Raw genomic sequence first — 25,866 nt, 5'->3', positions numbered from 1 at the left:
CCATCCAGAGATCCCCCATAACAGTGCCATCCAGAGATCCCCCATAACAGTGCCATCCAGAGATCCCCCATAACAGTGCCATCCACAGATCCCCCATAACAGTGCCATCCACAGATCCCCATAACAGTGCCATCCACAGATCCCCCATAACAGTGCCATCCACAGATCCCCCATAACAGCACCATCCACAGATCCCCATAACAGCGCCATCCACAGATCCCCCATAACAGTGCCATCCACAGATCCCCCATAACAGTGCCATCCACAGATCCCCCATAACAGTGCCATCCACAGATCCCCCATAACAGTGCCATCCACAGATCCCCCATAACAGTGCCATCCACAGATCCCCCACATGACAGTGCGTCATCCACAGATCCACAGATCCCCCAAAACGGTCACATGACATTTAAAAAAAGTATCGGTATTCGGTATCGGTGACTACTTGAAAAAAAGTATCGGTACTTGTACTCGGTCCTAAAAAAGTGGTATCGGGACAACCCTAGTTATATAGCCATTAATGAACACAATGGGCAATCTAATAATTGGCAGTTATTGTCACCCAGGGTGACTTAAAAAAAAAGTAAAAAAAAAAAAAGTTTTTTCACAAATGTTAAAAAAAAATATAAACGTTCAGATCACCCCCCTTTCCTTAAAATTAAAATACTTAACCAATAAAAAAATAAACATCATGGGCATCGCCGCATGCAAAAATGTCCATAAAATTAAAATATAACCATATTAATTGCATACGGCAAATGGTGTAACTGGAAAAAAAATAACTGCCAAATCGCCATTTTTTGTCACTTCAACTCCCCAATAATTTATTTTATAAAAAGTGATCAAAAAGTTGCACACATTTCAAATTGGTATCATTGAAAATACAGATCGTCCTGCAAGAAATGAGCCCTCACACAGCCCTGTACACATAACTACAAAAAAGTTATAGGTGTCAGAATATGGTGATACATTTTCTATTTTTTTTCCTCAAGGGTTTTAATTTCTTTTCAGTATTAAAATGAAAGAAAAATTATACAAGTGTGGTATCATTGTAACCGTACTGACCTGGAGAATGAGGATAACGGGTCAATTTTACTGCATAGTGAACATCGTAAAAAAATAAAAATCTTTTATCAGAATTGTGTCTCCCCCCCCCCCCCTCAATTCTACCCCATTTGGAATTTTTTCCCCGCTTCCCACTACATTGTATGCAACTGTAAATGGCGCCATTAAAAAGTACAACTTGTCCTGCAAAAAAAATAAGCCCTCATAAGGGTATGTGAATGGAAAAATAAAAAAGTTAGGACTATGGGAAGGCGGGAAGTGAAAAACAAAAACGCAAAAATGGAAAATCTGTCTCCTCTAAGGCCTCATGCACACGACCGTCCCGTTTTTTGTGGTCCGCAAAAAAAATGGAAGCCGTCCATGTGCCTTCCGCAATTTATGGAACGGGCGGCCCATTGTTGAAATGCCTATTGTCTGCAAAACGGACAAGAATAGGACATGTTATATTTATTTATTTTTTTGCGGGGCTACGGAAACGGAGCAACGGATGCGGACAGCACACGGAGTGCTGTCCGCATCTTTTGCGGCCCCATTGAAGTGAATTAGTCCGCACCCGAGCTTCAAAAACTGCGGCTCGGATGTGGACCAAAACAACGGTCGTGTGCATGAGGCCTTAGGGTTAAACTTGTGCCTTCTTCATAGTACACTGTAAAGTTCTGTGGCATTCAATAGTTGGTTATAAAGGTCCAGCGCAATTCTTATGGTTAATGAAATTACTTTGGTCACTCTCTGATCTATAGAATCATTAGGATTTATTCAAATATAGTGGTCATGTTGTGGTATATTTCCACAATTACTGCATGTGGTAGCAAAACCATTGCATGGCAATAAACTGCTACATTATTGGGTCTGTTAAGTCTGAATATACGCTTAATGCATAATGCTGTACATGTACGGCATGCACCTGGAATTGTCTGGATCAGCAATATAATATTGCATTGGCGATGACTCCGAAACCAGTCAATTAACCCATCAGATGCCACATTTAACAGTGATTGCGGCACCTGGGAAGTTAGGCAGAGGGATGCGGTTCCCTATGCCTTCCGATTGGAGCCCCTGCATGTGAAATCGTGGGGCTCCGATCAGTTACCATGACAGCCTGGGTTCTGCTAGATGTTCCCAAGCCTGCCATGGTAAGCTGCCTGCTAAGCTGTGCATGAGGCACAGTTCAGCAGGGAGCACGTCAGAATGCCATTCACCCTAATAGATTTCTATTAGGGCTCATGCACACAACCATATGTATTCTGTGGTCCACGAAACACGGATCTGCAAAAAAAAAAAACTAAACGGATGACATCCGTGTTGTAATCTTGACTAACCGCAGGACTGGGGGTTGCACAAGAGGAGGGGGTTCAAAAATTTGCTGTGGGGCCCAGTCATTTCTAGTTACACTACTGGAACTAGTGCAATATTCACTATTTAAAATGAATATAAGGTATTCCTTTTTTTTTTTTATAAAAATCATTTGTGTCCATATACCATGACAAGGTGACCTCTTTTGGATGCGACTTTTGATGATACATCTTCTTCTGACAACAGGCCTCATATGAATTCAGGGAGAACAGGGTAAATCTATATAGGTGAAATTTGAAAAATTTGAATATCGTGCAAAGTTCATTTGTTTCAGTAATGTAACTTAAAAGGTGAAACTAACATATGAGATGGACTCATTACATGCAAAGCGAGATATATTTCAAGCCTTTATTTGTTATAATTTGGATGATTATGGCTTATAGCTTATGAAACCCCAAAGTCACAATTTTGAGGTACCCTTTGCTCAGGGGGTATGGATTAATTAGCTGACTAGAATGTGACACTTTGAGCCTAGAATATTGAACCTTATCACAAATTTCAAATTTTAAGCTGCATTAATGCAATTTCTTTTAATTTTCTTTACTGACATAAATGGATTTTTGCACGATATTCGAATTTTTTGAGTTTCACCTGTATACTACACTTATAATAAAAAAAATGTTGGAAAGATGAGCTTTGACTATCTCCTATATGTCGTGGAACCTGTGTTATCGATATGTAAAGGTTATTTGTCATTGTAATCTTTGCTGTGATAACAATGAAAAATGATCTGCCCAGACCACTTACAGCCACTGTGAAAGCTAGAGGATATTATATTTTTATATAAAAAAATCAGCACTAGATATTCTTTATTCCCTTCTCGACATCTGCTATAAATGTACGGCGGATGTCGGGTCTTTAAAGATGCTGCCTGGAGCAGAGCGGGCGCCATACAACATACACCCGTGGCTAATGTCCGGGATCGGCGATAATGCAGATTGTGAACACTTAAACCCTCAGATGTCATGGTCAAATGTGACCTTGGCATCTGAGAGGCCTAAAACCTGGGCGGAGATCAGGGAAGGTGTTCCTTATAAGTAATGAACCAGAGCCTGTTCTAGGCTTCTAGGTTCATTACTTGTATATTACAATTCAGCGGAGCAGGGGGCAGCACTGAATTGTAATATAGCAATTTATGTATGGGATAATGGAAAAGATTCCATTACTGTATACAAATTGCAATCTGATGATTGCATGTTGGGGTCCACTTGGAGACCTGAAGAAGAAGAAGAAGAAGAAGAATAAATAAATAAATACAAAAAAATTTAAATCACTCCCCTTTCCCCAAAATCAAAATAAATAATAAAAAAATGACATCATTGGCATCAGAGTGTTTCAGATCAGATTCTAACTTTCAATTTCTCTACTTCTACAATACATAGTAATAACTCCAAAAAAAGTTATTAATTTACATACCCCATATGTCTACTTCATGTTTGGATCATTTGGGGAATGCTATTTTATTACAAGGCTTAGAAGTTTAGGGACCAGTTCAGGTTTGAAGTTACTTTGTGAGGCTTACATAATAGAAACCACCCAAAAATGACCCCATCTAAGAAACTACACCCCTCAAGGTATTCAAAACTGATTTTACGAACCATGTTAACCCTTTAGGTGTTGCACAAGAGTTATTGGCAAATAGGGATGAAATTTGAGAATTTCATTTTTTTTTGCCAATTTTTCCATTTTAACCCATTTTTTTCCACTAACAAATCAAGGGTTAACAGCCAAACAAGACTGTATCTTTATTGCCCTGACTCTGCCCTTTACAGAACACCCCATATGTGGTCGTACACTACTGTACGGCCACACGGCGGGGTGTAGAGGAAAAGGAGTGCCGTGTGGGTTTTGGGGGGCTGATTTTTATGGACCGTTTTATTTACACTGTGTCCTATTTCAAGACCCTCTCATGTACCCCTACAGTAGAAACTCCCTAAAAGTGACCCCATTATGGAAACTATGGGATAAGGTGAAGTTTTTTTTTTTGGGACTAATTTTAGGGTACATATGTTTTTTGGTTGCTCTATATTAAATTTTTGTGAGGTAAGGTTACCAAAAATTTAAATTCTGAAATGTAATCTCCATTTGCCATAAACTGTTGAACACCTAAAGGGTTAATAAAGTTTGTAAAATCAGTGAATACATTGAGGGGTGTAATTTCTTAGATGGGGTCACTTTTAGGGAGTTTCTACTCTAGGGGTGCATCAGGGGGGCTTCTAAATGGACATGGTGTCAATTAAAAAGGCCATCAAAATCGGCTTTCCAGAAACCATGTCGGTCCTTTTCCTTTTGCGTCTCCCTTTTACTGATACAGCAGTTTACAACCACAAATGTCGCGTTTCTGTAAATTATCAGGGTAATAAATATTAAGTTTTGTTTGGCTGTTAACCCTTGGTTTTTACCGGAAACGACGGATTGAAATGGAAAAGTGCCAAAAATAGCTTTTTTCGCACCATTTTTTATTTTTTTTATTTATTTTTGGACAGTGTTAATCTGGGGGGTTGGATTATGGGGTATTTTTACAGAGGAGATTACTACGGATGCGGCGATGCCTAATAAGTCTATTTTTTTTTACAATTATTTAGGTTTTAGACTAATATCTTTTTGGATAGTTTTTTAGCTGATTTGTATTAGGTAGGGGCGCATTTTTTGCGGGATGAGGGGACTGTTTTATTGGCACTATTTTGGGGGCTATATGACTTTTTAATCGCTTGCTATTACACTTTTTTTGCACTTTTTTTTTTGTTTTACCGTGTTAATCTGGGGGGGGGGGGGGGGGTTAGGGGTATATTTATAGAGGAGATTACCGACGCTGCGCTACCTAGTAAGTCTACTTTTTTATTTTTTTTTAGTTCTACCAAATTTTTTTTTTTTTGTGTCAAGTCTGAGAACCATAGTTTTTTTGGAATAGTCAGTGGCTAAGTTGGTGAAGGGGATTATAAATTTAGAACTCCATGGAAGTGTGGTACTCCCTGAAGCAACCAATAATGCAGAGGCCCGGATGATTGGGGCACGTGTCACATTGAGTAGTGGTGTCCTTCCGTATCCCCCTCCTGCGACACTCTGCATTTATTTTTTTGGGGTTCGTCCCTTCTTTCCAGTATGGGGGACCACACCTGGAAAGTGTTGGTCAGGGACAATACGGGCGCCTACAGTTCCCGAGGTACTCCGGCCTGCTCTTTCCCGGTCAGAAAAGATCAGGGTCTTGAGGACTGCCTCATAGAACTGGAGGAATGTCCCTGTGTTGCCAGCACTCTGGAACAGTACAAAAGAGTTGTACATGGCAACCTGCACCAAGTAGACCGCAACTTTTTTGTACCATGCCTTGGTTTTGCGCATGGCGTTTTATGGCTTGAGGACTTGATCAGAGAGATCAACTCCTCCCATATACCGATTGTAGTCGACGATACAATCGGGCTTGAGGACCGTTGCCGCGGTACCTCGCACAGGGACAGGGCTGATGCCGTTACCGTGAATTGTGGACAGTACAAGGACATCCCTCTTGTCCTTATATCTGACCAGCAGCAGGTTTCCACTGGTAAGGGCATGGGTCTCACCCCTGGGGATAGGTACCTGGAGGGGGCAGGCAGGGAGGCCGCGCTGATTTTTCCGCACGGTCCCACAAGTGAATGTGGATCTGGCGGCGAGGAACTGGAACAAGGGGATACTAGTATAAAAGTTATCCACGTATAGGTGGTAACCCTTATCTAGAAGTGGGTGCATAAGGTCCCACACAAGTTTCCTGCTAACACCCAGAGTGAGGGGACATTCTCGGGGTTGAATACGGGAATCTCGCCCCTCATACACACGAAACTTGTAAGTGTACCCTGAGGTATGCTCACAAGCTTTGTACAGCTTCACTCCATACCTCACCCGCTTTGAGGGAACATACTGGCGGAAAATGAGTCTCCCCTTGAACGCAATGAGGGACTCATCAACCGTGACCTCCCTTCCATGTACATAGGCCTCCATGAATTTGGCCCCAAAGTGATCGATGACCGGCCTGATTTTGTACAGGCGGTCATAGGCAGGATCACCTTGGGGGGGACATGCTGCATTTTCTGCATAATGCAGGCATTTCCGCATGGCCTCAAATCGGGAACGTGTCATGGCCATACAGTAGAGTGGGGTCTGGTAGAGGACGTCCCCACTCCAGTACAGCCTGACACTGGGCTTTTTGACTAGGCCCATATGCAGCACGAGGTCCCAAAACGTCCTCCTCTCGGCTGCACTGACCGGGGTCCAGCCACCGGGCCTAGCCAAAAACGAGCCCGAGTGTTGAGCGACGAACTGTTGGGTGTACAGGTTCGTCTGCTCCACCATCAGATTTACCAGTTCCTCACTGAAAAAAAGACTGAAAAAGTCGTATTCAGTGAAGCCCACTGTGTAAATCTAGATTCCTGATTCACCAACAAAATCAGGAATTGCGGGCTCAAAGTTCTCTGGGGTACACCAGACAAGTCCACCTGCAGGGGGCTCAGGTGGACTGACCTGGTGGACCGGAAAACTAGTATGAGCCCCAGAGCTGCTCGTACTAGGCTGAGCCACAGGGTCCCTAGCATGGGGGTCCCCTCGATCCGCCGCCTTGGGGGCTCATCATTGCTTGATAATGAGGAGGATGCGGATGACAACAGGAACGTGGGGTCATCCTCGTCCTCACTGGGGCTCTCAGACTCTGAGGCAAGGAGGGCGTATGCCTCCTTGGCCGAGAACGTCCGGCGGGCCATAGGGGAGTGTGTATGTGCGTGTGTGTAAATCTTTATTAGGTGTGCGTGTGTGTGTGGGGCACGGGTGTTCACGCACTTACCCTATAGCTATAAAAAAAAAAGTTCCGTGTAAAAAAAAAAAAAAAAATACAAATGCGCTGTGGGGCGGGGTGGGCGATGCGCTAACAGTGGCCGGACGCAAAGAGTGCCGGCCACAGATGGCGTATGCAAAGAAAAATAGAAAAAAATTAAATATTGCACCCCCAAAAAGTATGTGTGTGTGGGGGGGGGCAAGCTGCAGCACCCCTGGGGGAAGTCTAGGGTCACACAGCTAACTGCTGTGGACACTAGACAACCGATCAGGGGGCTCACAGACCAAAATTTTTTTTACTTTTTTTTTTTTTTTTTTTTTTTTAACCTAATCTAACCCTAAACTTGCCCTTACTACCCCTGCCTACACCTCCCACTACCTGCCTGTCCCTGCCTCCTAAGGTGCCTGATGGCACCAAAAACTCACAAGATGGTGGGCAGCGTGATCTCCTGCTGCTCTCTCCGCGGACCGGAATGAGGGAGAAGAGCAGCAGCGGAGATTCAAACTTGCCGGGCTGCGCCCACAAGCCGCATGGGGACCAATCACAGGTGATCCTGAGAGGTGACGTGATTGCCACCTCACAGGATCGCAGGATGGTGATTGGTGGTGTATAATCACACCACCGATCACCGTCCTTTCCGAATTATCGGGTCAACAAAGACCCGAATAACCCGGAAATGCAGAAAACCGCAGGTCTGAATTGACCTGCGGTTTTCTGCGATCGCCGACATCGGGGGTCACAAGACCCCCATGGGCATTGGTACAGAGTGCCTGCCGAATGATTTCGGCAGGCATTTGGTTCCGATCACCGCAGGCGGCGCTGCGGTGATCGAAAATTCTCAGGACGTACCGGTAAGTCCTGTGTCCTGAAGAGGTTAAGCGATTTTGGTTCCTGTTTCTTGTTCAAGGGAGGAGGAGACAGTGTCTCCAGAGGTGCTGTTATAGGCTCAAGGAAAACTCATTACCGTAATTTTCTGATGACGCATTCCCTTTTAATATGAAATATCTTCAGAACATTAAACCTAATTTACAATAAATGTCTTTGTTGTTATTTGCAGGAATGAATGCTGCGGTTCGTGCTGTGACTCGGATGGGTATTTATGTTGGAGCTAAAGTTTTCCACATATATGAGGTATTTTAATTTCCATAATTGGCAGGAAATGTGATTTTAAAAAAAATAGCTTATACTCCTGTGGTCCGGTCTTGTCTTTATTGTGGGAAAAGTCAACGTGTCATGCAGGTGACCACTACAGCCAGTCACCAGCCACAACGGTTTTGTCCTGTACAACTAGGTATAATGACTGAAGCCAGTGACTGACTACAGCGTCACCTGGACATCTTCGCTGAAGTCAAGGAAACGGAGACTGGTGGTAGCTGGTGCTTTTATATTTATTACACTCGCTACTTTTAAAGAGGGGTGTCTCCTTCTCCATGGCTGTGAGCTGCCCAATTGCAGCGGAGAGCATCACAGCCCTGGAGAAGGTTAGCTTTTTTTTTTTCTCTCCAGGGAGAAGGAGATACCACTTGAGAAACACGGCTGTGTTTCTCAATGGGTTTCTTCTCCCTGGAGGAAAAAAAAGCTAATCTCCCTGGCAGTGAAACGCTCTGCTGCAATTGGACAGCTCACAGCCATGGAGAAGGAGACTCCCCTTGAGAAACACTGCCGTCTCCTCCTCCCTGTACCGTTGCCACTAATTAGCATACGTGTTGGGAAAGGAGAACGAGTGGTACAGCCCCCCAACGGAGTAGCGTATCTGAAAAAAATAATTCTGAGTCTTTAGAACTGAGGACCTGTGCTCCTGGATAGGTCATCCGCATCTGATCTGTGGTTGTCCGACACCCAGGACCCCCGCCGATCAGCTTTCTGAAAAGGCACTGGCGCTCGCAGTAGTGCTGAGGCCTTCTCCCTGCTCTCCGAACACAGCACTGTACATTTTGATAGCGGCTGTGCTTTGTATCGCAGCTCTCGGCCCCATTCACTTCAATGGGGCAGAGCTGCGCCTAAGACATGTTACTGATGAACGTGAAGTCACATGGCCTAGACTAAGTTGAGAGAAGGCCGTGGCTCTACTAGGAACGCCGGTGCCTTCTCAAATAGCTGAACTGCGAGGGTCCCTGGTGTCAGACCCCCACTGATTAGATACTAATGACTTATCCAGAGAATAGGTCACCCGTAGTTAAGTCTAGGAGAACCCATTATAGGGGTTCTCCAGGCTTTTAATATTTAATATCCTCAGGATAGGTCATCAATATCAGGTCGGCGGGGGTCCGGCACCCCCGCCAAACAACTGTTTCAAGAGGAGGCGCGTGCCATGCAAGCACTGCCTCCTCTTCACTGTTTACCATCTTGCCGTCGCCTCTGCAGCGGTGAGCAGGTGTAATTACACCTAACACTCCCATTCATTTCATAGGGACGGATCGTTCCCATACACTTGTATAGGAGCGATCCGTCCCATTGAAATGAATGGGACGGCTTGGGTGTAAATACACCTGCTCACCGCTGCAGAGGTAATGGAGAGAAGGTAAACCGTGAAGAGGAGGCGGGCACAACGCGCGCCTCCTCTTAAAATAGCTGATTGGCGGGGTTGCCGGGTGTCAGACCCCCGCCGATCTGATATTGATGACCTATTCTGAGGATTATTATTTTTTTATTCCAACCAAGCCCTTTAATCCATATCAATTATGGAGTGACTGTATAAATATGCTGTATTAAGCTACGTTCACAGTGAATCCGGTATCCTGTTCAAGCATGCAGCAGTATTTGTTCTGCCGAAACCTGGTATTTATGGAGGAAATGCAGCCGATTCACCGCCAGACCCCATTATAGTCAATGGGGATCCGGTGGTACGCAGTGATATCTGGCAATGCTGGGCCTGAATTACTATATTCAAAGTCCTAGAGGCTTCATAGCTGAAATCTCGCCATGGCTCTGTGTGTATATATGGAAGCTTGTAGTGGGAAGTGTAGTCTTTCCACCAGGCACTATTTAGTATTCTGATCGAGTACAATCTCTTTTATGGATGCTGAGCTGCGCTGTTGGAAAGCAGTGCATGACTGTTTGGACATGAACCCTCTAATTGTACAGCACTGTGGAATATGTTACCGCTATATAAAGATTGTTGTTCAGCAGGACTGTGAATGCGGCTGAGGAATATCATACAGGCTCAGATAACATACACTGTGCGCTTTCCGTCTGTAGCCCAGGTAGAGTTTAGGGGGCTGCTCAGCACATATGATAACACCTATTTGTTTTTATTTTTCTATGCCTTTAAGTTTAAAAAGGGTGTAAAATCAGAAACTGATTTTTATTAAAATGGGTGTTCTGGCAGTTTTGAAATTCCTAAAATGCATTGATCGACAGTCCCTTGCTAGGTCATCTCCTTAACAGCCCCCCCCTTCCTCCATAACAGCCATATCTTCCACATAAGGGCTCATGCACTAAAACGTATGTATTTTGCAGTCTGCAAAACACTGATCCGTTTGGAATGAAATATTCCAGTTGCAAATCATTTTTTAATTACATAGTAGAATACATTGAGAACAATCTAATATACACTCACCTAAAGAATTATGAGGAACACCTGTTCTATTTCTCATTAATGCAATTATCTAGTCAACCAATCACATGGCAGTTGCTTCAATGCATTTAGCGGGGTGGTCCTGGTCAAGACAATCTCCTGAACTCCAAACTGAATGTCAGAATGGGAAAGAAAGGTGATTTAAGCAATTTTGAGCGTGGCATGGTTGTTGGTGCCAGACGGGCCGGTCTGAGTATTTCACAATCTGCTCAGTTACTGGGATTTTCACGCACAACCATTTCTAGGGTTTACAAAGAATGGTGTGAAAAGGGAAAAACATCCAGTATGCGGCAGTCCTGTGGGCAAAAATGCCTTGTGGATGCTAGAGGTCAGAGGAGAATGGGCCGACTGATTCAAGCTGATAGAAGAGCAACGTTGACTGAAATAACCACTCGTTACAACTGAGGTATGCAGCAAAGCATTTGTGAAGCCACAACACGCACAACCTTGAGGCGGATGGGCTACAACAGCAGAAGACCCCACCGGGTACCACTCATCTCCACTACAAATAGGAAAAAGAGGCTACAATTTGCACGAGCTCACCAAAATTGGACTGTTGAAGACTGGAAAAATGTTGCCTGGTCTGAGTCTCGATTTCTGTTGAGACATTCAAATGGTAGAGTCCGAATTTGGCGTAAACAGAATGAGAACATGTACCCATCCTCTGATGGCTACTTCCAGCAGGATAATGCACTATGTCACAAAGCTCGAATCATTTCAAATTGGTTTCTTGAACATGACAATGAGTTCACTGTACTAAAATGGCCCCCACAGTCACCAGATCTCAACCCAATAGAGCATCTTTGGGATGTGATGGAACGGGAGCTTCGTGCCCTGGATGTGCATCCCTCAAATCTCCATCAACTGCAAGATGCTATCCTATCAATATGGGCCAACATTTCTAAAGAATGCTATCAGCACCTTGTTGAATCAATGCCACGTAGAATTAAGGCAGTTCTGAAGGCAAAAGTGGGTCCAACACTGTATTAGTATGGTGTTCCTAATAATTCTTTAGGTGAGTGTATGCCTGCTTGGTGGAATGTCTTGCATTTTTTTCCTGTAGGTCGGCTGAACACCTATAGCATCTTTTTGCTGGGTTGGCCGAGTGGGATGAATTCCTGTTGAGTCTATACTTGTTTGGCTTGCACCTACAGCATCTAAATGGTTAGCTGAATACCTGTAGCTTTTATGCCTGGTCACCTAAACACCTGTAGAGTCTATGCCTGGTCGACTGAATGCCTTTGAGCCTGTGCCTGTCTGGCTGGCTGGCTGCCTTTGAGCCTGTGCCTGTCTGGCTGGCGGGCTCCCTTTGAGCCTGTGCCTGTCTAGCTGGCTGGCTGCCTTTGAGCCTGTACCTGTCTGGCTGGCAGGCTGCCTTTTGAGCCTGTGCAACTGCAAGATGCTATCCTATCAATATGGGCCAACATTTCTAAAGAATGCTATCAGCACCTTGTTGAATCAATGCCACGTAGAATTAAGGCAGTTCTGAAGGCAAAATGGGGTCCAACACCGTATTAGTATGGTGTTCCTAATAATTCTTTAGGTGAGTGTATAAAGCTGTGTGTGTGTATGTATGTATGTCCGCTAAAGGAATCCGCACCGTCGCATTTACAATCGTGAAATTTGGCACACAGGTACATCAGGTGTCCGGGAAGATTTTAGACCAGGTCTCAGCTCTCTAGGACGTACCGTTCCTAAGATATTCCCAAAAAATGCATTAGCCAATAGAAGCTTGGTCACATGACTCTTATCAGCCAATAGAAGCTCGCAGGCTGTTTGCCTCCACATACACAGTTTTACTCCAGGTTTCCATAACAACCCAGCCATTTTTATTCACTGCTGTAGGTAAGCTTTAAAGGAAATCTGTCACCAGGTTAATCGCTATAGAAGTAAAGCCATAGCCTAATAGCACTTAGTACCTTATTCCAAGATGTGCCTTTTTTCCAGCAATAAGATGTTTTTATCCTCTGAAAATCCAGTTTATTTGGTATGCAAATGAGCCAGAGGGGTGTCACTCTTGCAGGAAGGAGCCCAGAAACGCCCCCTGCCACAATGTGCCCACCCTCAAAATACAAAACCCCGCCCCCAGGTCCCACTAAACCACACCTCTGATCCGGTTAGGCCATGCCCACTCCTCAGCCAATGGGGATTGAAAAAATGAAGGTAAAAATCTGTTTCTGTCAGCTGCAGGGGTGGGAGGGACGGTGACTTTCTCCCTGCAGCTCACACTCAGACAGCACAGTGATGCTGTCTGAGAGTGAGTTGTTCAAAAGGACATCCTTGTGTCCGTCCAGGCCCTGCGCCAGATGGAGGACAGGGAGGCTGAAAGCCGGGCTGTCCGGCCTAAAACTGTACCTCTGGCCACCCTAGGGGCAGGCTGCTGTGGAGGTCACAGTTAAGGGGATGGTCCGCTATGGAGTTCAGTTTTAAGGGGCAGATTTCTGTAAACGCCACCGTTAAAGGGGCGGGCCCCTGTGGAGGTCACTGTCAAGAGGGTGGTGTGCTGTGAAACTCACTGTTAAAGGGGAAGGCTGCTGTAAATGTCGAGGTTAAGGGGGTGGGCTGCTGTGGAGGTTCAATTTTAAGGGATAGGGCACTGTGCGGGGGTGGCTGTGGAGGTCACTGTTAAGGGGGAGGAGTGCTGTAGATGTCATTGTTATAATGGATAGTGTTTATCTTTTAACGACACACACAAACATTAAATGAAATAGATTCAGCTAGTAAAATTCTGGAAGCGCTCATTAGTACCGGAGGACCGGGAAGCGGTGAAGGCTCTGTACTCACCTCTTCCTTGTCCTCGGCTGTCGGCTGTGCAGGTGCTGCGCACAGCGTGGGGGCGCTCTGTGACCTCACGCTGTGTGCATCAGATCACAGCAGAGCCGGCAGCAGGATGAAGAGAATCGCGCTGTAGGTGAGGAGTCGCAGCGTCCGGAGCAGGAGAGGTCTCTGTGGCATTGAGGCTGATAAGAGGCATGGGGACTCATATTGGGGCTGATGAGAGGCATGAAGGCTCATATGGGTGCTGATGAAAGGCATGTGGGCTCATATGGGTACCCACTAATCAATGTTTATTTATGAAAAATTTGATTTTGACACAAAACCGATAGAGGGTGTCTGTAAAGTGCGGAGTGGCATTTTGATAACGTACCGGCTGTCTACTTCCAGAAAATATATAGATGGGTTTTGGGGTTAGTATAATTTTTCTTCTTTTGTAATTTAGGTTTTACTTGTGCAGTATCTCACAAAAGTGAGTACACCCCACACAATTTTGCAACTGTTTTATTCTATCTTTTCATGGGGACAACACTGAAGATATGACACTTTGACACAATGTAAAGTAGTCAGTGTACAGCTTGTATAACAGTGTAAATTTGGAGTGCCCTCAAAATAACTCAACACACAACCATTAATGTCTAAACTGCTGGCAACAAAATTGAGTACACCGGGGAGGGAAAATGGCTAATTGAGCACAATTAGATTGGTCAGGGTCCTACTGATAGGACTCCCACCAAGAATGGGGACCTCGTACCCTGTGGAGCCCCCTGAAATGAACAGTGTCCGGTCGGGCATGTTCGCAGCTGCTCCCCTTTCTATAGGAGTTGCCTAGTACAGCGCCTGGCTAGCTCCAGAACTCCAAAAGAAATGAATGGAACGGCTTCATGCATGAATGACTGGCCACTCAGTTCATTTCGGGGACCCCAGCTTACTTAATGTTGGTCCCCAGCTGCCTCGGTATGAGGCGAAAATACTCGCTTCATCTGTCAGCTCCTGTTTACCTTCTGTTCTGTTCAGGAGCTGAACAACAAATGGGCGCATCTGGCACATGTACAGAAGCAGGCAGCAGAATCGCCTGTATCTGCCCATGTGCTGGATGTTTCTTTTTGCTGTTCAGTACCTGTGCAGAATAGAAGACACCCAGGAGCTGATGGAGCAGTGATCAGCAACCTCTGGCACTCCTGCTGTTCTGAAAGTACAACTCCCAAAATTCTCCTTTCACTTCTGTGGAAGAAGAGCCAAGAAAGTGTGCATGCTGGGGGTTGTAGTTTCACAGTAGCTGGAGTGCTGAAGGTTGCTGATCCCTGTGATAGAGGATGTGGTTGCTGCCATCTTGCAGTCCATGGATGTGTAGGGTGACGGGTAAGTATGTTTTAATAACTGACCCCAATCTCCATATAGTCAGCTGAGGATAGTTTAGTCACGTATGATTGTATGGAGCTTATATGACAATTTGCCAACCCCTTCAAGATGAAATGCATTTTTTTTTTTTTTTCTTCTTTATATTATTCCTCTGGTTGAGGAGTAAAAATGTTTCTTCTTTCTGCAGCCTATGGGAGACATCGTAGTGTACTCGCTAGCTCTGGTAAAACTGACAATTATAGATGGAGCCTGCAGTGAGTCATTGAGTCATTTAATGGTCTGATGTAGTGTTATTCCTCATGTGCACACACAAGAACTTATTCAGCAAAGCCACAGTTTAAAATTTGAATTTATATTTTCACCTGCATTGACAAATATGTTTCTATTCTCATCATAGGGTTATGAAGGCTTGGTTGAAGGTGGTGATTGTATCAAACAAGCAAGTTGGCTAAGTGTGTCAAACATAATTCAGCTGGTACGTTCAGTAAAACAAGACATTTCACACATTTTGTGTGGTTATCATACTTTCCAGTTCATACGGAGTGTATTCTGTGTGCAACATCATATGTCCTTTTGGAACATGCATGATTGCGTACAATAAAGTCCTTTAGAGAAACCAGTGTTATACATTTTGAATAGTTATTAAAGGGATTTTTATATTGATGGCCTGTCTTCAGGATATATCGTCAATATCGGATCATCGGGGGTCAGGCTCCCGGCATCGCTGCCAATCAGCCATTTGAGGAAGCCGTTTCACTCACTTTAGTTCTGGTGAGCGCCACCAAGCACAGCACCATCTATTGGATAGGGCTTTGCTAGATATTGCAGCCCAACCCCATTTATAGGAAAGGGACTGAGCTGTGCCTAGGCCAAGTGACTGATGAATGTGATGTCAGTGGCCTAAGAAATAATCCTAAGCGCTCAAGGAGCACCACAGCCTCTTCATATACCTGATTGTCGAGGGTGCCAGGAGTCTGGCCCCCATCTAAGGATAGGCCATCAATATAAAAAACCTAGAGAACCCCTTAAATAAAATAAAAAAAATAATAATAATTTGGGATGTTTGCCTTTCACTCACTTTCCAATGTCTTGCAATATCTGTTTGCTGCTGTTTTTGTCTTACTTTTTTGTATTGTAGGGTGGCACTATTATTGGTAGTGCACGGTGTAAAGCATTTATGACACATGAAGGGCGTTTGTCTGCAGCCTTTAATCTTGTTCAACATGGCATAACAAATTTATGTGTCATTGGTGGTGATGGAAGTTTAACTGGAGCAAATATATTTCGGAAGGAGTGGGGAGGTTTGCTTGAAGAATTGGTTAAAGGAGGTAAATACAAGTGATGCAGCTTGTTTGTATGCAGTAAAATACCTTAAATTCAAAAGTGATGGTCATGTAATCACCACTTACTCCAGTGGCATTGTTTGTGGTGCTGGTTCTGTCCTTCTACTTCTGCTTGTTTACTGGTATACAGCACATGACCCTGCAGCCAATCATTGTCCTCAATGGTCTACCACTGAGGACAGTGAGTGGCTTCAGCTGTTACATGCTGACATATCATTTCTGCAGTTTGTAAATAAGCAGCGGCAGGAGGACCAGACCAGGGAACGCCACTGGAGAAATGAGTGGTTTTTCACTTTTAGGCAGGAAGGTTTTAAATTATCTCGGACAACCTTTTTAATTATTTCCTTAAGGCTAGGTCTACACAACGACATTTGTCGCGCGACAGGGCACAACTACACTGCAACATTGGTGCAACAAAATGTTGCGCGACAAATGTCGCGTAACAATTTTTATAATGGCAGTCTATGGTGTCGCACTGCAACATGCGACATGCTGCGACTACGACGCGACAGTCCCAGAAAAATCCATCTCGAATGGATTTTCTGCGACTGTTGTGTCGTAGTCGCAGCATGTCGCATGTTGCAGTGCGACACCATAGACTGCCAATATAAAAATTGTCGCGCGACATTGGTGCAACAAAATGTCACACGACAAATGTCGTCGTGTAGAGCTAGCCTTAAGGAGTTGTCAGGACTTGACACCACTCACTCTAAGCGATCAGCTGTTTTATTGTAGCTCCCGTGCTGGAACTACTCAGCAGAGTCCATTATGTAATGGACGGAGCTGGTAATGGCATCGCTGCTCCCATTGTTGGGAATGGTGGTGGAAACACTGCAGTTACCATCTCTGTACACTAACAATGAAATAGTTGATCATCCGCCAATGTGATGTTAATGGATTATTCTATCAGTGTCAAAATCCTGGACAACCCCTTTATATTAAAAACAATAAGGGTCTGAATCTAATCTTAGAATTGTTGCGATATTGAACTAGGCGCAGAAGTGTAGTCCATAGTATTGTAGAACATTCTTTCTAAATTGTGATACAGAAATGTGACCTATCTGTCTTTTTGACAAGAACTGTCAAATGTACCGTATTTGTGGTAAATTGAAGCGTCATTTATGTGATTAAGTAAAATAGTGAAAGATACAATAATCTGGGTACAAATAATATCTCGTTAGTGTAAGGGTGCTTTCGCATCACTTATTATTTTTTTTTGTTTGATTCCATGAAGAAAAGTTTGTTTTTTGCTGGATAGAATTAGCACTCTCCTGTTAAGTTAAAGTGTAAGTGTAACTGCCATTTCACTACCAAAAATGAAATTCCTAACATGTGATGCTGAAGGGAAGATATTCATGAAGCTTTATTTCTTGCCCATATTCATTGGGGGACACAGAGACCATGGGTATAGCTATGTCCTCTAGGAGGCGTTGACACTAGATAAAGCTGTTAGCTCCTCCCCTGGCAGCTATACCCCCTCCAGCCTGGAGAGAGCTTCAGTTTTTTCTAGTGTCAATAGGAGGCAAGATCTCCCTGCTCTGCAGGGATCTCCTGAAGATTTTTTATTTTAGTTTCTTTTTTTTCCTTTTTCAGATGGGAAAACAGGGATGCCTCGCCTCCCTGTTCTCCCGGGGTCGAGTTGCACCAGTGCCGGTCACCCGCACTGCTGCCTCCCCCACAGAAGACAAGGTGGACCAGGGCAGCCTCGCTCCCCTGCATCCCGCCAGCCAAGGGGTCACCCATCCAAGCCCCCCTTTCCAGCGTCCTGCCTCTACGGTGCCAGTAGCTGAAGGGGTGACCCTACTCGACCAGAGGAGGGGTGAAGATGGCGGCAGGAGAGAGAAGAGAGGTGAGTACACGTGCAGTGTTGCACATCACCGTGCTTCTGTCGCATTTCCCCCTTCCGCTAGTGATCCACTAGGGGGAGTGACTAAACATTTTCTGAGGCATTACGGCTCTAGGCTTCCTTCGCTCATTTCCAAGAGGGTGTCGCTACAGTTGGTTCTCGCAGGCGCCCGACACTCTTACTCTAGTGTTCTATGGGTGCCACCAGTGCATACGGTGGCTATTCATCGTTGCATCCTTCTTTTGGTGCTGGTTTCGCGCCTGATTATGACATCCTCTGTCTTCCAGGGGGTTCCTAGCATCACTTAAGGGTCTTACAGACCCCCCCCCCCATCTCCATGGGCCTCTGTTGCTCCGGTCGGTCCTGATTATTGTCCGCATCAATACGTAATGCATACTCTGTTGCACTTACCTAGTGAGTACGTTCCAGCGGGTCGACTCTTTTCTCTGACTCCGTATTCTCTATCCACCACTCCCCATTCTCTGGGGAAGTGGTTATGCTGGCGACTCTGATTTAGCTCCTACAGCTTGTTTTCCTCTACAGATGCGGCTTGTCACTAATGTTCGAGTTCATGGTTGCTGCAGTGGGACATCCCCCTCTGGTAGGGGTCCTACCCTGGAGCTAGCTTGGCAGTTGCGCCTGTTCAGCGTCATTCCGGGTAGAATTTTCAGGGTTAGCTCCACGTAACTGGGGCAGTGTGGCACATGGTTTCTACGGATAGTATCGGGCCTCTCCCTCAGTTGTTTTGCGTTGCCGGGCAAGCGCTGGCTACCACTGTGGTAGCGGTATTATTTTCCCTACATGCTTGGGTTCTTACTGCACAGCCCTTCGCTAGGCAGTGGACTCTTTAGCACCGGATCGGTGGTTTCTACGGGTGTTCCCTCCTCTGCTGGGATATGGGGCTAGCATTGCAGTGTGACTTCCCTTGCCTGGCTCCCTTCTCGGGCAGAGTTTTTTTGGCACGGCCCGCTTAATCTTTGGCTACTTCTGTATAGCGTTGGTCTCTTACAGGGTAGGGGCTTAGACCTAGCCTATTGCTTCTCCTGTCTTTCCCCCTCTGGCTCATGGTTCATTGTCACCCCGTATGCCTTAGTAGTTCCTACGTTGCTACCTTCCCTCACCTGCGTTGCATGGGGTATTCAAAACGTACCATGGTTATAAGGGAAAATAATAGCATTCTGAATACAGAATGCATAGTAAAACATTGCTGGAGGGGTTAAAAAAAATTTTATAAAAATAAAAAATTTAACTCTCCTTAGTCCACTTGTTCGCGGCCCGGCATCTCCTTCTGGCTTCATCTGATCTCTGTGCAGCAACAGGACCTTTGGTGACGTCATTCCGGTCATCACATGATCCATCACCATGGTAAAAGATCATGTGATGACCGGAGTGACGTCATCAAAGGTCCTGTAACTGTATTTAATGCTCAACACAGGTCCTATTCAACAAAGGAGACAGAAGGAGATGCCGGCTACGCGATCAAGTGGACTAAGGTGAGTTAATTATTATTATTTTTTTTTTTTAACCCCTCCAGCCCTATTTTACTATGCATTCTGTATTCAGAATGCTATTCTTTTCCCTTACAACCATGTTATAAGGGAAAATAATAATGATTGGGTCTACATCCCGATCGTCTCCTAGCAACCGTGCGTGAAAATCGCACCGCATCCGCACTTGCTTGCGGATGCTTGCGATTTTCACGCAACCCCATTCACTTCTATGGGGCCTGCGTTGCGTGAAAAACGCAGAATATAGAGCATGCTGCGATTTTTCACGCAATGCATAAGTGATGCGTGAAAATCACCGCTCATCTGAACAGCCCCATAGAAATGAATGGGTCGGTATTCAGTGCGGGTGGAATACCCTCCCGTGTGAAAGGGGCCTAACAGTTTTCAAACTGCAATTCTTATTTTTGCCACCAGATGGCAGGCCAGGATAAGAAATTAGCAAAAGTTAGCAATATAAGCTAATAAATTCCTGATAAACCAAAATTAAAAATGAAAATAAATAAAAATGTAATAAGCTCATATATCCGGCACATAATCACTAAAAAAATTGTTAAATATATAAAAAAATATATGTTTAACCCCTCAAAGGGGTTATCCCATCTTAGACAATGGGGGCATATCGCTAGGATATGCCCCCATTAAATAATAAAAGTCCAGCTCACCTGCATCAGCAGTTTCAAGAGTGCACGGATGAGATGAGACCCAAGCATATGAACTTGAAAGGAAAAGGAAATCCAGCACCTTGTTTTTCTTGCTTGACGGTATTTATTCCACAAACCAAGTGTACAGCGGTAATGGAACCCTCAAAATATAAGCCACAAATTTATTAGATTACTTACGGTAAAAAAAACATTTCAGTGAGGTTGGGAGCAGTTCAGACTCGGTGGCAGATGCGATTGTTGAACAACATCAAAATCTTTATACAGGTTTCTCATTCCGGAAACAGGTCACTTTATTGCAATTACATAATCTGCAGGAATTTTCAGATGATATATGTGAACAAAATCCAGTGAATTTTCTGGTGAAAAATCCCACTTTTTATCCCCTTAAATTAAGGAGCAATGGAATGGACACATTCCAAGAAATAATAGAGAGAGAATTGATGCAAATTCATGCTGATACTGTTGGCAATAAAAATATTTATAAAAATAACAACCTCACTAAATTGCAAAAAATTGCCATAGGGGAACTGAAGGATAGGGAAGATATTGTCATCAAAATGGCGGACAAGGGCGGCGCGGTGGTGGTTTTAGACAAAATAGTATACCAGCAACAAATGTTGCAAATTTTGGGGGATACAACTACATATTGTAAGTTGGATTCCAATCCCTTGGAGTGCTATCGCAAGGAGTTAACGGCCATTCTACAAGAAGGTAGAAATTTGGGAATTTTTTCCCATAGTGATTTTCAATATTTAAATGTACAGTGTCCGATCACTCCTATTATACATGCCTTACCCAAGGTTCACAAAGGTCTCTGCCCACCACCGATCCGCCCTATAGTCTCGGGAATTGGTTCTCTGACAGAGAAATTAGGCCAATGGCTAGATACAATCTTACAACCTCTAGTCAAAAGAACACCAGGATATATCAAGGATACAGGAGATATACTGAGAAGTTTTTATGATAAAAAATGGTCCCAAAATTATACATGGTTGACAACAGATGTAGTCAGCCTCTATCCTTCCATCCCCCATCAGATAGCGCTCACAGCGCTAGAATACCACTTACACCGCTACAGTGTGTATGGTGACGTTTTCATTGACTATGTACTAAAGACAACTGACTTTTTACTCACACATAACTATTTTAGTTTTGATAACAAGTTTTATTTACAAATACAGGGTGTGAGCATGGGAGCTAAATTTTCCCCGTCACTTGCAAACGTCACCATGGCATACTGGGAGGAGCGCTATATTTATGACACCGACAATCCCTTTGGCGATTGTATAGAGTGCTATGGCAGATACATCGATGACCTGTTATTCATTTGGTCTGCCGATGTATCTGCCATACCCTCTTTTTTGCAATATCTGAATGGCAATCTTTATGGTTTGCGATTTGTTGGAGCACATGATGGCTGCAAAATTAATTTCCTGGATGTAACTTTGACGGGTATTCCAGGTCAGACAATATGCACCCGAACCTACCGTAAACCCATAGCGGGAAATACAGTACTCCGAGCTGACAGCCATCATCCGCTCCACACGATAAAAGCCATTCCAGTGGGGGAGATGATCAGAGCCAGGCGCAATTGCAGCAGGGACTCTGACTTCTATGAGGAGATACAAATAATTACCAACAGACTACAGGATAGAGGATATCCACTGTGGATGACCGAAATGGCAACCAATATAGCCAAAAAAAAGGAAAGGCAAGATTTACGGTTTGGAACTCCCTTGAATTATAAAAAATCTAATAGAAAGGAAAATAAGAGAGAAAAAACTGCTGAAAATAGACAGGTGAGGGAAAACAGAATCAAATCAGATTATGAGGATAAATCCACCAATATCCCAACACTTGTACTAACTTTCAGTAATCAATTCTCTATAATAGAAAAAGCGGTCTCCAGGTGCATTCCCATCTTGTATGAAGATCCACAACTATACAAAATACTAAGGGGAGGACACAGAGTGGTATCCAAGAGACCTGCGTCTTTGGCTGCCTCTCTGTCTCCTTCTTTTTTCAGTTCAAATTCAGTGGGAAAATCACGGACATGCTGGTTGCAATATACAGGCTTCACACGATGTGGCAGCTCCCCATGTAGAGCTTGCAATTATGTTACCCCAAAAAAACAATTCCAAGATTCTGAAGGCATTAATAAATATTACATCAAAACTTACATTAATTGTAACACATCAGGAATTATATACATCATTGAATGTGAGGAATGCCGGCTAATATATGTGGGTTGTTCAACCAGAAAATTTAAAGTGAGGTTGTTGGAGCATATTAATTATATATTAAACCCTGCATATGTTAACATCTCAAGTGCGGCAAAACATTTTATCATGGCTCATAACAGAAGTTTATCTTCATTTACAGCTTATGCCATAGAACGAGTGTTTTTGCCCACAAGAGGTGGAGACTTCAAAAAGCTTGTATATCAAAGAGAAGCTTTCTGGATTCTTAAATTGAATTCCAGAAGCCCTGCAGGACTAAATCAGAGAAAAGAACTCATGTACATCTACTAATAGCATTAAACCACACCATGTTGCAACTTTGAAGAAAAACATTATATAGCCTAACTGAACTGGAATGGATTGCAGCCAGCAGATATAGAGGAGTGTTCAGACGGAGCGTTTTTTTTTTTTGGGGATATTTCAATATATTTATCTATTTATTTATTCATGTCCCGCGGCTGTCTTTTTCTCTCCTCCCTACCTGCTGGACTTAATACTATGGAATGTCTGTTCATAATGGCTCATTTTGGATTTTAGCTTTAAATGTGTTTCTGTGCGCTTAAATTTCTGTTAGCACTTTTAATTACAACACCTGGGATGACCAGCACCGCCCTGCCAGTTTAATGGGGGAGGGATTTTTGTGTTCACTTCTATATATACACTGTGTTGGAAATTTATTGTGGAGGTCATGATTGAGAACCATCTGGTTCGAAACATGTAGACCGCATTGGGCTTATATTTTGAGGGTTCCATTACCGCTGTACACTTGGTTTGTGGAATAAATACCGTCAAGCAAGAATAACAAGGTGCTGGATTTCCTTTTCCTTTCAAGTTGATATGCCCCCATTGTCTGATAGGTGCGGGTCCCACCGCTGGGACCCGCACCTACAAGGAAAACGGAGCGGAGAAAGTGGAGGAGGGCGCACTGTGCATGCGCAGCCACCCTCCGTTCATTTCTATGGAGCCGCTGAAAATAGTCGAGCGCTGGCTCGGCTATTTCTGTCGGCCCCATAGAAATGAATGGGAGCGTTGGCCGCGCATGCGCGGTGCGCTCCCATTCACTTCAATGGGAGGGGCGGGGAGCTGTGCCTGGTGGTGAACGGACCCCGGGAAACCCGGGGTCCTCCAGCCACAACTCTCCCCGGCTCCGTTCTCGTTGTAGGTGCGGGTCCCAGAGGTGGAACCCGCACCTATCAGACAATGGGGGCATATCCTAGCAATATGCCCCCATTGTCTAAGATGGGATAACCCCTTTAAGGACTCAGCCCTATTTCACCTTAAGGACTTGGCCATTTTTTGCAAATCTGACCAGTGTCACTTTTAAGTGCTGATAACTTTAAAACGCTTTGACTTATACAGGCCATTCTGAGACTGTTTTATCGTCACATATTGTACTTCATGACACTGGTAAAATGAAGTCAAAAACATTAATTTTTATTTATAAAAAAAATACCAAATTTACCAAAAATGTGTAAAAAATTGCAAATATCTAAGTTTCAATTTCTCTACTTCTATAATACATAGTTATACCTCCAAAAATACCACAGTTATTACTTTACATTCCCCATATGTCTACTTCATGTTTGGATCATTTTGGGAATGATATTTTATTTTTTGGGGATGTTACAGGGCTTAGAAGTTTAGAAGCAAATCTTGAAATTTTTCAGAAATTTTCAAAAACCCAATTTTTAGGGACCAGTTCAGGTCAGAAGTCACTTTGCGAGGCTTACATAATAGAAACCACCCAAAAATGACCCCATTCTATAAAATACACCCCTCAAGGTATTCAAAACTGATTTTACAAACTTTGTTAACCCTTTAGGTGTTCCACAAGAATTAATGGAAAATAGAGATACCTAATATGTACACTTTTTATTTATGTAAGTTTTACACAATAACAGCTTTTTTAAAACCAAAAAAATGTTTTAGTGTCTCCATATTCTGAGAGCCATAATTTTTTCAGTTTTTGGGGGATTACCTTGGGTAGGGTATGATTTTTGCGGGATGAGATGACTGTTTTATTGGCACTATTTTGGGGTGCGTGTGACTTTTTGATCGCTTGCTATTACACTTTTTGTGATGTAAGGTGACAAAAAATTGGTTTATTTAGCACAGTTTTTATTTTTTACTGTGTTCATCTGTCACATGACCCCCCCCCCCCCCGGCATTCAGCGGACATCCTGTTCCGATTAACCCCCGCCGTGCCGCAATGTAATTTTAAAGTTACGTCCTAAGTCCCTAAGGGGTTAAATCACCCCCCTTTCCGTATAATTTAAAAAATAAATGCCTAAATAACAATAAACATAATGGGTATCACCCTGACCGAAAATGCCCATACTATTAAAATAGAAAAAAAAAAATCCAATATGGCGAATTGCATAATGGAAAAAAGGGTCCAAAATGGCTGTTTTGCCATTTTTTCATTGCTTCTCTTGCCCCAAAAAATGTAATAAAATGTGATCAAAAAGTCATGCATACCCCAATATGGTATCAATTAAAAGTACAGATTGTTCTGCAAAAAATGAGCCCCTAAACTGCTCAGTAGACATAAGTGTAAATTTATGGGTGTCAGAATATCGTGATATATATAAAAAAACATATTTTCTAAAATTTTTACACTATTTAGACATAAAGAACCTACATATGGAGTATCGTTGTAATCGTACTGACCCAGAGAATGAAGGGCATGGGTCAGTTTTGCCGTAAACAAAACGCAGTGGGAACAAAACCCGTAAAACGGAGAAGGGATTGCGGTTTTTTTCCCCCGCTTCCCACAACATTTTATGCCATAATAATGGTGGCATTAGAAAGTACAACTTATCCTGCAAAAAATAAGCCCTCATACAGCTATGTGACCGTACAATTAAAAAAGTTATGGCTCACGGAAAATAGGGAAGAAAAATGAAAACGTAAGAACGAACAAACCTCCGGTAGCCAAAGGGTTAATAAATGCTGTTAAAATACTTGTAGAGCTTACACCTTGCAGCATACCTCCTTCAGGGTCCAGTCATCTTCCATTGATCTTGGAGACTGCAGGCAGTGGCGGATTACAATAGGGACGTTTGGGTCGGCAGCCCCGGGCCCAGCGCCGACCCGAACACCCACATACTGCGGCGGGGCACGGGAGCGCACAGCTCCCTGTCCTGTCGCCTATTACCGCCATAGGCTTCAGGCCTATGCGGTAGTGAAATCCCGGCGCAGGCATGCGTGATGACGTCATCACACGCGTGTGCCGGGACACAGCACATTGACGTGTGCACGCCTGCCTCATCCCGCCTTCGTCTGCGATCAAGTGCCTGGCCCAGGACGGTGAGTATTTAGCTTTTCATTTTTTTTC

At 43.9% G+C, this 25,866-nt stretch overlaps 1 protein-coding gene across 1 annotated transcript in view; it reads left to right on the top strand.

Annotated features, from left to right (window-relative positions):
- Positions 1-25,866, top strand: part of PFKL (phosphofructokinase, liver type) — a 388,593-nt gene that overhangs the window by 54,937 nt on the left and 307,790 nt on the right. The window contains exons 2-4 of the mRNA XM_040439347.1: positions 8,274-8,347; positions 15,328-15,405; positions 16,069-16,258. Of these exons, the coding sequence (XP_040295281.1) occupies positions 8,274-8,347; positions 15,328-15,405; positions 16,069-16,258 (342 nt within the window). The remainder of the gene's footprint in view (positions 1-8,273; positions 8,348-15,327; positions 15,406-16,068; positions 16,259-25,866) is intronic.

The sequence above is a fragment of the Bufo bufo genome, chromosome 7, assembly GCF_905171765.1.
Source record: "Bufo bufo chromosome 7, aBufBuf1.1, whole genome shotgun sequence".
Lineage (NCBI taxonomy): Eukaryota > Metazoa > Chordata > Amphibia > Anura > Bufonidae > Bufo > Bufo bufo.
The sequence above is the reverse complement of the archived record's forward strand: the minus strand, read 5'-3'. Positions and strand labels throughout refer to the sequence as shown.